Source organism: Gigantopelta aegis, chromosome 13, assembly GCF_016097555.1.
Source record: "Gigantopelta aegis isolate Gae_Host chromosome 13, Gae_host_genome, whole genome shotgun sequence".
NCBI classification, from domain to species: domain Eukaryota; kingdom Metazoa; phylum Mollusca; class Gastropoda; order Neomphalida; family Peltospiridae; genus Gigantopelta; species Gigantopelta aegis.
Window position 1 is genome coordinate 1,742,642 of NC_054711.1, and position 13,085 is coordinate 1,755,726.

General features: G+C 39.1%; 1 protein-coding gene across 1 annotated transcript in view; it reads left to right on the forward strand.

The window, feature by feature from the left end:
- Window positions 1-2,065, forward strand: part of LOC121387676 (transcription factor Sp9-like) — a 13,775-nt gene extending 11,710 nt beyond the window's left edge. The window contains exon 2 of the mRNA XM_041518866.1: window positions 1-2,065. This exon is cut by the window's left edge and continues 148 nt beyond it. Within this exon, the coding sequence (XP_041374800.1) occupies window positions 1-1,181 (1,181 nt within the window). The 3' untranslated portion in view covers window positions 1,182-2,065.
- The last annotated feature ends 11,020 nt before the right edge of the window (window positions 2,066-13,085 follow it).

The window sequence follows — 13,085 nt, forward strand, 5'->3', positions numbered from 1 at the left end:
CGGGCTCCGTCGCCGTGATGACGTCGTCCCAGAAACCGGGCGGCTTATCTTCAGTATCGACAACGTCGGCAGGTCACTACGCCAACCACCACCGCGTCCACACAACGTCATCGTCGCCGACAACAACTGGGTACGGCGACAACCAGTTCTACACATCTACCGGAACTGTTCCGTACGTGCAGACGGAAGCTGCGCAGACGTCGTTGGCGCATAAGGTACACGGCGACGACGTGTTGAGGGAGGCCAGTCTGGGGACGATGTACTCCAGGATGCATTCTCTGGCCAGTCACCCTTACGAATCGTGGCCCTTCAACATCGCCGGTGCGCACGCGGCTACTGCGCATTCTCTGAAGGCCGCTGACGTCACCGGAAGTGTAAACGGAGCATCGGCTTGGTGGGACGTCCATCCGAACTCGGGCAACTGGATACCGGATGTGGCTGGAGCGACGGCTGGTGCCGCACTGAGAACGCAGATCGGGACTACATACCCGGCGGCGGAATACACGTTAACGCATGCGCTGACGTCGAATCCGGCGAACGCACTATTTTCGTCGAGTCAGCAGATCCTACAAGACACGTACAGCACCTACAAGTCGATGTTGTCCACTCAGACGGAATTGGGCCCGACCGGGGTCAGTTCTTTCTACGCCCGCTCTGGACTGTCAAACCTCTCTAACTCGAGAGGTCAGCGGCGCTACACCGGAAGGTCCAACTGCGACTGCCCAAACTGCCAGGAAGCAGATAGACTGGGACCGGCCGGCGAACATTTACGGAAGCGTAACATTCACAGCTGTCACATTCCAGGATGTGGCAAAGTCTACAACAAAACGTCGCATCTGAAAGCCCACCTCAGGTGGCACACAGGAGAGCGACCATTCGTCTGTAACTGGCTGTTCTGTGGTAAACGATTCACGCGATCGGACGAACTACAGCGTCATTTGCGGACGCACACGGGTGAAAAGCGGTTCGCCTGTCCTGTGTGTAACAAACGATTCATGCGCAGCGACCATCTGGCTAAACACGTGAAAACACACAGTGAGGGGAAGGAAGGGGAAGAGGGCAGTGACTCGGAGAATGCCCAGGATTCGACCAATGGGAATCCTGCTCATGACTCTGTTATGACGTCACCAGCGTCTCTACCAATCAGCGTGGACGTTGATGGCGGGAAACGTTTGCAATAGTTGTGTCGCTGCCATTGTGTTTTATTTCGATTGTTTAGTGCTAAGTTGGTTCTTTTTCTCTTTCTTTGTTTTTCGTTTTCTGTGCAACCAACGTTATCGGTTAATTAACAAATTAAATTTGAATATGATACAATGACGTGAGCAGTCGAGATGACAAGACATTTAATATATACCACTACCTAATACAAGAATCAATACCTAATAAAATGCATGATGAAATACACAGTAAATGCAAAAGGTTTTCACAAGGAACGCATTTGGTTTATAATATTGAAAAATAGGCACAATTTGTTTAAGAGTGCCAGCATTTTTCCAGTTAAACAACTGTTTGAATGTAACAACATTAGGCCGAACAGTATAAAATTACTTTAAATACGTTGATCTTTCATCTTGAAATTTATCACATTAAAGTAAATAGTGAAACTCATCTCCGATTTCGTCCGAAGAGCATAATGTACATATCTTAATTTCGCCTGGTATTTTAGACCACCGCTTTTTATTGGTAAAAACAAATAGTTGAAAAGACGAAATCGTAGAAGACAAATAAAATTGTTCCTGCTTAATATATTTAAGGACGGTTCAAACTATGTTGGTTTGTTAAAACATGTCCCCAACATTAGCAAATAAAATCCACAACATTCCCTTTTCTTAGTTCTAATGATTTCTTGTCAACTTCTTAGTTTGTCTTTGTTCACTCATTCATTCATTCATTCATTCATTATTCTGTCTCGAAACCACTGTTACTAAGTTACATCGTCACACAATTTACCTTTAGTTTGTTTCTAATGTTAACATTTAGTTGATACTTACACCTTCATTCTACTGTATTAAACATATCTGTTATTAAAATTTACAAACAATTGTAGACATTAAAAAATACTTTGATCTCATGAATTTTGGTGAACGTTTTTTCTTTTTTGTTCTTCAAATTCTTTAGTTGTGTTTTAGTGTTGTAGTTTAACTGATCTAATGAACTCCATTGAAAACGCACCTGTCCGATTTGTCGTGTTAAAAGCGCCACATCGCCATTTGTCGTGTCGTTACTTGCTGTAGCAACTTAATATTGTCCGGTTTAGGTAATAGTTCCTCATAAAAAAATACTACAGAATTCTGATATGCTTTTTCAAATCTTTCTTTGACGGTTACACGTAGGTTGACGTCTGTAGTATTTAAATAACACATTGCTTTGAAGTAACTGGTTATATGTGCTACTAACTGGTAAAGACTGTGCAAGTGGTATGGCGCCAATTGTATGTGACAGCAACACGAGGTGGTGGTCGGGCATAGGGGCCATTAATTGAAAACTTTCGTGGTCGACCTATGTTGATTGTTTACACGCTACATGTCAGCCAAGAACACTTTCTAAAATTAATATTCACATGACCCTCTCGTCAGTGTTGTATTTTTAACAATATATTCTGACATAGAAATTGTATGGGACTGCATGGAGTAATTAATGGTGGTGTGTAACCTAAACGGATATGATAAGAAAACATATTTCATTTAACTGAGTCTGTATAACTGGCTGAATTTTGATACATATCCAAAAACATTCTGTACGCGCGTTACGATTATTGTGCATTTCATAGAACACTATCACGTGCGATAACAATAACAACTGAACATTTATTGGTGCGTTTTCAATGCATTTCAGTATACTTACATTAACCAGTGTATGACTGGGAGGCATAGACTTACGATTGTTCGGTAGACATTAACTAGTATATGACTGGCAGGCATTGACGTACGGTTTGTTCGGTAGACATTAACCAGTATATGAATGGGAGGCATAGGCGTACGATTGTTCGATAGACATTAACCAGTATATGACTGGGAAGCATAGGCGTACGATTGTTCGATAGACATTAACCAGTATATGATTAGTAGGCACTGACGTACGATTGTTCGATAGACATTAACCAGTATATGACTGGGAGGCACTGACGTACGGTTGTTCGATAGACATTAACCAGTATATGACTGACAGGCATTGACGTACGACTGTTCGATAGACATTAACCGGTATATGACTGGGAGGCATAGGCGTACGATTGTTCGATAGACATTAGCCAGTATATGATTGGTAGGGATTGACGTACGATTGTTCGATAGACATTAACCAGTATATGACTGGGAGGCACTGACGTACGGTTGTTCGATAGACATTAACCAGTATATGACTGACAGGCATTGACGTACGATTGTTCGATAGACATTAACCAGTATATGACTGGCAGGCATAGGCGTACGGTTGTTCGGTAGACATTAACCAGTATATGACTGGGAGACATAGACGTACGAGTGTTCGGTAGACATTAACCAGTATATGACTGGCAGGCATAGGCGTACGGTTGTTCGGTAGACATTAACCAGTATATGACTGGGAGACATAGGCGTACGACTGTTCGGTAGACATTAACCAGTATATGACTGGGAGACATAGACGTACGATTGTTCGATAGACATTAACCAGTATATGACTGGCAGGCATAGGCGTACGGTTGTTCGGTAGACATTAACCAGTATATGACTGGGAGACATAGACGTACGACTGTTCGGTAGACATTAACCAGTATATGACTGGCAGGCATAGGCGTACGGTTGTTCGGTAGACATTAACCAGTATATGACTGGGAGACATAGGCGTACGACTGTTCGGTAGACATTAACCAGTATATGACTGGGAGACATAGACGTACGACTGTTCGGTAGACATTAACCAGTATATGACTGGGAGTCATAGACGTACGACTGTTCGGTAGACATTAACCAGTATATGATTGACAGGCATAACCGTACGGGCTACATTTTTTTTTTTTTTTTTTTTTTTGGGGGGGGGGGGGGGGGGGACTGGCTGATTTTTACCCAAATTAAGCAAAAGTGCCCGAATATTGATTACAACATTTATTCATATTGACATCACTCACAAACAGCTATATAGGGTTGCGAACGAATTGCTACGCAGTTGTACATGGATCCCGTCGGTGGGCCCATTGGGATAATTCTCGTTTGAGCCAATGCACTACAACTGGTATATCAAAGGCCGTGGTATGTGCTATCCTGTCTATGGGATGGTGTATATAACAGATCCCTTGCTACTAATGGAAAAAGGCAGCGTGTTTTCTCTGTAATACTACACGTCAAAATTACCAAATGTTTGATATCCAATAGTCGATGATTAATAAATCAATATGCTCTAGTGGTGTCGTTAAACAAAACATTTTTTTTTACATGGATTACAACTCATTTTGTGGGTAGAACTATAAAAATACATGGTGAAAAGTGTTCAGGCCAGCTAATTTTGATAGAATGTTTATTCCCGAATCATCCGATCATTGGACTATTTCTCGTTCCAGCCAGTGCACCACGACTGGTATATCAAAGGCCGTGGTATGCCCCATCCTTTTTGTAGGAATATGCATATAACAAATCCCTTGTTACTAATGAAAAAAACCCGAAGCAGGTTTCCTCACTAAGACTATATGTCCAAATTACCAAATGTTTAATATCCAAAATCAATGTGCTCTAGTGGTGTCGTTAAACATTTTTTTTTTTTCATCTTCTATACTGACGTAAATTCTATGTACATAACAGATACCAAATATTTGTGACCATATGATTGATAGCCATAAATTTAAAATTACGATTTTTGTGTGAAATTGGCTGCAGTATCCTCGGCTAGACGGGAAGGGGGGGGGGGGGGGGGGGGGGTGCTTGCAGGTGCTTTTTCTGTTGGACAACAACAGTTAAAGGTGCTATGTCAAAATTGCAATAATGGTGGTTCCCGCCATAAATATATATTATAGTTTGCTTGAAAAACAAAGTTTATACATTCAGCTATATGCCTATTAAAAATTACAACTAAATAATTCCATTTATTAGTAGAAAAACATTTACTTTGGGGTGGAATCTCGAACGTGTGTCACATGCATTAACTAGTGTTACACATTCAACACACCAAATGTACCCAGAATTGTTATTGGTCTATTGAAGACAGAAACAAAGATGGTGACCAGGCTATATTTCGCCACAGATTATTCGGGAAACCTCTCTAGACATCCAGTACAAGAGCTTTTACAAACAGTATTATACATTTAAGTGTGCAGAGATTATGCGTGTGATCGAAACTAAATATTTTAATTTTAACTCTTTGACATAGCACCTTTAAAGGGACATTCCTGAGTTTGTTGCATGTTAAGATGTTTCTGAAAAATAAAATATTTCTACGATTAAAGTTACATATTAAATATATTTTCTTGTTTAGAGTATCAGTGTCTGTATATTCAATGTGTTTCTGGTCATCATAATATTTGTAAGACGCTCAAATTGGATTTTGACTTCAAATAATTTCGTACGTACGAAAAAATATATTTTAGGAAATAAAATGGAATTTAATCTCGTACAAATAATAGAATAATCGGAAACACGTTTAATATACAGCCACTAATATTTTATGCAGAAAAATATATTTGATATGTAATTACTATCGTTAAAAAACCTCTGTTAGTCGATAACATCTTTAAAATTGCAGCAAACTCAGGAATGTCCCTTTAATGTAAAAGCTCGGTCGAATTTAGCTCAGTCGTTAGAGTTCTCGCCTGAGCTTATAAGATCAAACCTCGAGAGACGCATTTGGGTTTTGTTCCCCGTCTCACAATTGGAATATCAAAGTTGTCCTGTCTGGAGAATGGGAGAGGAAACCCGCTGCCGCCACATTATACTATCGTACTATTCCAACTACCGCAGTCGATAAATAATTCGTCTGAGATGCTTCCCCCGATCTCATCACAAGCAGTGCCCCACTACTGGTATGTGCTGTCTTGTCTGTGGGAAAGCTCATATAAAAGGTTTCTTGCTGTTAATGAAAAGAAAGAAAGAAATGTTTTATTTAACGACGCACTTGACACATTTTATTTACGGTTATATGGCGTCAGACATATGGTTAAGTACCACACAGAGTTTGAGAGGAAACACGCTGTCGCCACTACATGGGCTACTCTTTCCGATTAGCAGCAAGGGATCTTTTATTTGCGCTTCCCACACGCAGGATAGCACAAACCATGGCCTTTGTTGAACCAGTTATGGATCACTGGTCGGTGCAAGTGGTTTACACCTACCCACTGAGCCTTGCGGAGCACTCACTCAGGGTTTGGAGTCGGTATCTAGATTAAAAATCCCATGCCTCGACTGGGATCCGAACCCAGTACCTACCAGCCTGTAGACCGATGGCCTTACCACGACGCCACCGAGGCCGGTCAGGTTTTCTCTGACTACGTTTAACAATATGTCAAATGTTTGACGTCCATTTGCCAACGATTAATAAATAATACAGGGGTTTGTCAGGGGGTGGGATCGCCGGACTTGCTACGAGGTGATTGAACTGTTTAAAAAATATATTTTTGAGGTCAGCCTCACCCTGGACCCTCGTCTGCATTGTCCTTAAATGGTATCGTTAAACAAAACAAACTTTAACCGTATTGTCACTGACAGACACGCCTACATTGGAAGTGTAAAGAAAAATATATTCCTATATTTTATGTATGACACTAACATATTTGTATTGGCTTGTTAGTGTACACATGGTCGTGTTAATGTACCAAGGCAAATTTTGCGATGGGTCACAGTCTTGATCGCCCTCGGTGGGTTCGGTTTCATCCAAGGTACGACCAAGGCATCTCATGCGAGCGCTCTACCCACCGAGCTAGATCCATTACTGTAGCAGAGAAGTGCAATGGGCTGAAATGTAGATGCTTAGTAGAAAGGAAATGTTTTATTTAACGACACACGCAAACACATTTTTATTTACGGTTATATGGCGTCGGGTCACATTTTTTTGTTGCATTTACCATAGTTTGACACCCAATAGCCGATGTATTTTTCGTGCTGGGGTGTCGTTAAACATTCATTCATTCATTCATTTATTCATATGGCGTCGGACACATGGTTACGGACCATACAGATACTGAGAGAAGAAACCCGCTGTCGTCATTTCAAGGGGTACTCTTTTCGATTAGCAGCTAGGGATCTTTTATATGCGCCATCCCATAGACAGTATAGCACATACCACGGCCTTTGATATACCAGTCGTGGTGCACTGGCTGGAACGGGAAATAGTCCAAAGGGCACGCCGACAGGGATCGATCCTAGACCGACCGCGCATCACGCGAACGCTTTGCCACTGGGATACGCCCCCGCCCCAACTGCTGAGTAAAAACCGAAGCTCCAGTAGTATGGACGGCACACATCATTTTGATAGGATAGTCTTTCTGGCTGCATGTATGTCGATCGATTGATTTCTGCTTTCCAAATACCACGCGCGTTAGCGCTGCTCAAGTAACGTTTCTTCCATTTGTTTTCAATTAATTTTCCAGGGGAGCATGTGTCGATACCCCTGTGAACCTCGCTTATCACAATTTAGACGCTCGTGTTAGAATTCCAGCACAAGCGCCTGTATACGCATATGCACATTGTTACCAGTCGTTCCCCAGATCTGAATCTGATTGAGCATATTTAGGATGCAGTGGAGCAAGCTGTATCCGATCATCCGTAGCTTCCAAGACACCTCACGCAAACTAGAACAGACCGTCTCAGACCCACACAACAGAAAGGCGCTCCAAAAATGTTATTAATTTAACAAGGGGACGAGTGTTAAGGCTCATTTTGTAATATATACCCGTGTATTAATAAACTACCTATTTTGTAACATGTACCCATTTTGTAATAAAACGATGAAACATTTTGTAATATGTGCCCATTTTGTACTAAAAAACGACCCATTTTTAAATCAAAATATGTGTCCCTTCTACAATCACATTGGACCCATTCAGTAATAAATGCCTAAAATATTAAAATATGACAAAAGTGTTATAGGAACAGTCCTGAGTTTGCTGCAATTTTTAAGACGTTATCGACTAACAGAGATTTTTTAACGATTGTAATTAAATATCAAACATATTTTTCTGCATAAAATATCAGTGTGTGTAAGTTAAACGTGTTTCTGATCATTCTAATATTTGTACTGGGTTAAATTTTATTTTATTTCATAAAAATATATATATTTTGTACGTATGAAATTATTTGAAGACAAAATCCAGTTTGGGCTTCTTACTAATATTAAGACGACCAGAAACACATTGAATATACAGACACTGATATTCTAAACAAGAAAACATATTTAATATGTGAGTTTAATCGAAGAAATATTTTATTAATCGGAAACATCTCAGAATGCAGCAAAACTCTTGAATGTCCCTTTAAATATTTACTAATTTAAACAAGGTATATTGGTATATATCGATTACGATTCAAATGATTCTTGGTTTTATAGAAAATTTATTAATGGCTGAAATAACTCGTGCTATAACGTATAAGGAATGGTTCAAAAATACTTAGAACGATATAGCCTTTCTTAGCTGTGCACGTGTCTTACATTGATATCACAAATACTTAGAACGATATAGCCTTTCTTAGCTGTGCACGTGTCTTACATTGATATCACAAATACTTAGAACGATATAGCCTTTCTTAGCTGTGCACGTGTCTTTCATTCATGTCACAAATACATAGAACGATATAGCCTTTCTTAGCTGTGCACGTGTCTTACACTGATGTCACAAATACTTAGAACGATATAGCCTTTCTTAGCTGTGCACGTGTCTTACACTGATGTCACAAATACTTAGAACGATATAGCCTTTCTTAGCTGTGCACGTGTCTTACACTGATGTCACAAATACTTAGAACGATATAGCCTTTCTTAGCTGTGCACGTGTCTTGCATTGATGTCACAAACGCTTAGAACAATATAGCCTTTCTTAGCTGTGCACGTGTCTTTCATTCATGTCACAAATGCTTAGAACGATATAGCCTTTCTTAGCTGTGCACGTGTCTTTCATTCATGTCACAAACGCTTAGAACGATATAGCCTTTCTTAGCTGTGCACGTGTCTTACATTGATATCACAAATACTTAGAACGATATAGCCTTTCTTAGCTGTGCACGTGTCTTACATTGATGTCACAAATACTTAGAACGATATAGCCTTTCTTAGCTGTGCACGTGTCTTTCATTCATGTCACAAACGCTTAGAACGATATAGCCTTTCTTAGCTGTGCACGTGTCTTACATTGATATCACAAATACTTAGAACGATATAGCCTTTCTTAGCTGTGCACGTGTGTCACGGGGATTCTATAATTCCCGTAACTGAATAAAACACGATTATCAAAATATCTCTCCTAACTGTATATCTATTAGATCTCTCTGTAACAGGCGGTTAAACCCTAGTATGGCTCGTCTAGGTATGATCAGAGATACGATCTTATATAAAGTATATATTATTATAGCACGTTTAGCTCTCTAGAAACACAACAAAAACACAATACACTTTGGAATCTGTATTAATCTACGCTGACAAATGTACAGCCGTAGTAGTTAATTAATAACAGCAATAATAACAACCCAGAACTGATCACTTAATTAGTTAATCTCTAGGTGTCTAGTTACACAATATGCGAATCACTTCACCGTTACACCACACCCACACGTGTGATAATTGAGAAACGCTTCCAGGAGAAGTTAATTAATAAAGGAATTACAACACCATTCCTAACTGGTTAATTTTTAATTAACCCTTACTACTCGTTCAGTAACGTGTGATAATTTAGGGACGCTTCCAGGGGAACTTAATTAATAAAGGAATTACAGCTCTATTCCTAACGGGTTAATTTTTAATTAACCCTAACTACTCATTCAGTAACCTTGTAACACAGAATTAATACTGGTACCTATCACAATAAAGACAATAACCTACAGTTTACCTAGGTCGTCTAAGATGACTGGCTAAGCTTTATATTACCAAATACTCATATAATGTTAGAACAAAAAGTCTACGATTTACTTCGTCAGATGACCGAAGACACTGTCTAAAGAATATTGGTATAATACAGTATCAAAATATTTAAAGTCACATCAATCACATCAAGGTTATACACAGAGCAGAAATGATATTTACCAAAAGTCCAAACGGACTAACGTTCCCTGGGAGCCGTCCTTTTCTGCTTCTCGTCGATATCTCTAAAAACTAGCTATTTATTATAAAATCAGAATTTGCCTGGAGGTACAAGGCGGTACCTCCCCCTATTATCTGATATTTCCAACGCGACCAAGCGGTATTATTTCTCTCTGATCGTCAGACTTACTGACGCCATCGTCGCCAAATCACGGTTGTAAAACCCGCACTCGCAGAGGTATTACGTAACTACTCGCCAAGTGGCCTCCACAGCTGGACTAAGTGCATATTGGAATGCCCGATCGCGCGAAGTATTACGTAACAAGTTGCCCAACTGGGCTACTTGCAATGAACTGCACACGGCCCTCTAACACAATAAAAATCGCCACAGGCGAAACAAATTTAAGAGCATGTTCCGTCACAACGTGTCTTACACTGATATCACAAATACTTAGAACGATATAGCCTTTCTTAGCTGTGCACGTGTCTTTCATTCATGTCACAAATACTTAGATCGATATAGCCTTTCTTAGCTGTGCACGTGTCTTACATTGATATCACAAATACTTAGAACGATATAGCCTTTCTTAGCTGTGCACGTGTCTTACATTGATATCACAAATACTTAGAACGATATAGCCTTTCTTAGCTGTGCACGTGTCTTTCATTCATGTCACAAATACTTAGAACGATATAGCCTTTCTTAGCTGTGCACGTGTCTTACACTGATGTCACAAATACTTAGAACGATATAGCCTTTCTTAGCTGTGCACGTGTCTTACACTGATGTCACAAATACTTAGAACGATATAGCCTTTCTTAGCTGTGCACGTGTCTTACACTGATGTCACAAATACTTAGAACGATATAGCCTTTCTTATCTGTGCACGTGTCTTTCATTCATGTCACAAATACTTAGAACGGTATAGCCTTTCTTAGCTGTGCACGTGTCTTACACTGATGTCACAAATACTTAGAACGATATAGCCTTTCTTAGCTGTGCACGTGTCTTACATTGATATCACAAATACTTAGAACGATATAGCCTTTCTCAGCTGTGCACGTGTCTTACACTGATATCACAAATACTTAGAACGATATAGCCTTTCTTAGCTGTGCACGTGTCTTACATTGATATCACAAAATTGTCGACGTGCAATGAGTTAGCAGTGTTGTTATTAATGATGACTTGTAATTTTGAGTCACTATCTTATAATCAAAATTTAGCACTTGAAAATATGCAGCCATATAAGCACAGAATGTGACACATTTACTCGAAATATATTTGAAAACGCTAATAATGTGTTCTTTACATTTAATACCATAATATGTAAATAATATTAATAATAGTTAAAAAACGAAGTAAATAATAAATGACAATTAACAAACTAAAAAATGAATGACAGAATAAATATATAAATAAATGAATAATTGCATGAATGAATGAATGAATGAATGAATGAATGAATGAATGAATTAATTAATTAATTAATTAATTAATATGTCAATGACAAATGGAATTGAGAGGCTTTTTTCAGAATAAGTAATCACAAAATAAAATATATTAATAAACAAAATATATTAAATATGTTAAATAAAAAAATAAAAAAAAATAAAACAAATACTATGTTCAACCCTACGGGTCAAAATAAAATATTATTTTTAAGAAATGCAACGAAAACAAATTCGGGTCTATTGTCACTTTTCTAGTTACGATCGAATTCCACATAACATATTTTAGTTTTAGGTCAAACCCACATGTGAACGACAAAACCGTTATCCGTAATCAAGACCATATCTCTGCCTAATACTTAATACAGAGTCGCAAAGGCAATTAAGAAAATAGTGGTTGATTCCATGAATCTTTTATCTAGTGTCTCGTCAACAGGATGGCAGTCACGTTATTGGACAATGCAACTCTTTTTTACCAACACGAAGAGTTTAGGACACACTGAATAATTAAATAATTCAGCAAATAAATAAATTAATAAATTAATTAATGAATGAATGAACAGAAAGAAATGTTTCATTTAACGACGCACTCAACACATTTTATTTACGGTTATATGGCGTCAGATATATGGTTAAGGACCACACATATATTGAGAGAGGAAACCTGCTGTCGCCACTTCATGGGCTACACTTTTTGATTAGCAGCAAGGGATCTTTTATATGCACCATCCCACAGACAGGGTAGTACATACCACGGCCTTTGATATACCAGTCATGGTGCACTGGCTGGAACGAGAAATAGCCCAATGGGCCCACCGACGGGGATCGATCCCACATCGATCGCGCAACGAGCGAGCACTGTACTACTGGGCTACGTCCCGCCCCTAATGAATGAATGAATGAATGAGTAAATTAATTAATTAATTGTTTTTAAATATGAAACAATGAATGGACGAACGAACGAATGTTTTGTGATGTTTGTTTTTTGTTTGGGTTTAAAGTGAGATGTTTGTTAATTCTAACACGTAGTCCTCAGAGGAAACCCTCTACACTGACATTCAATAGCCAATGATTAACTAATCCATGTTCTCTAGTGGTGTTGTTAAAGTGAGATGTTTGTTAATTCTAACACGTAGTCCTCAGAGGAAACCCTCTACACTGACATTCAATAGCCAATGATTAACTAATCCATGTTCTCTAGTGGTGTTGTTAAAGTGAGATGTTTGTTAATTCTAACACGTATTCCTCAGAGGAAACCCTCTACACTGACATTCAATAGCCAATGATTAACTAATCCATGTTCTCTAGTGGTGTTGTTAAAGTCCTCAGAGGAAACCCTCTACACTGAGATGTTTGTTAATTCTAACACGTAGTCCTCAGAGGAAACCCTCTACACTGACATTCAATAGCCAATGATTAACTAATCCATGTTCTCTAGTGGT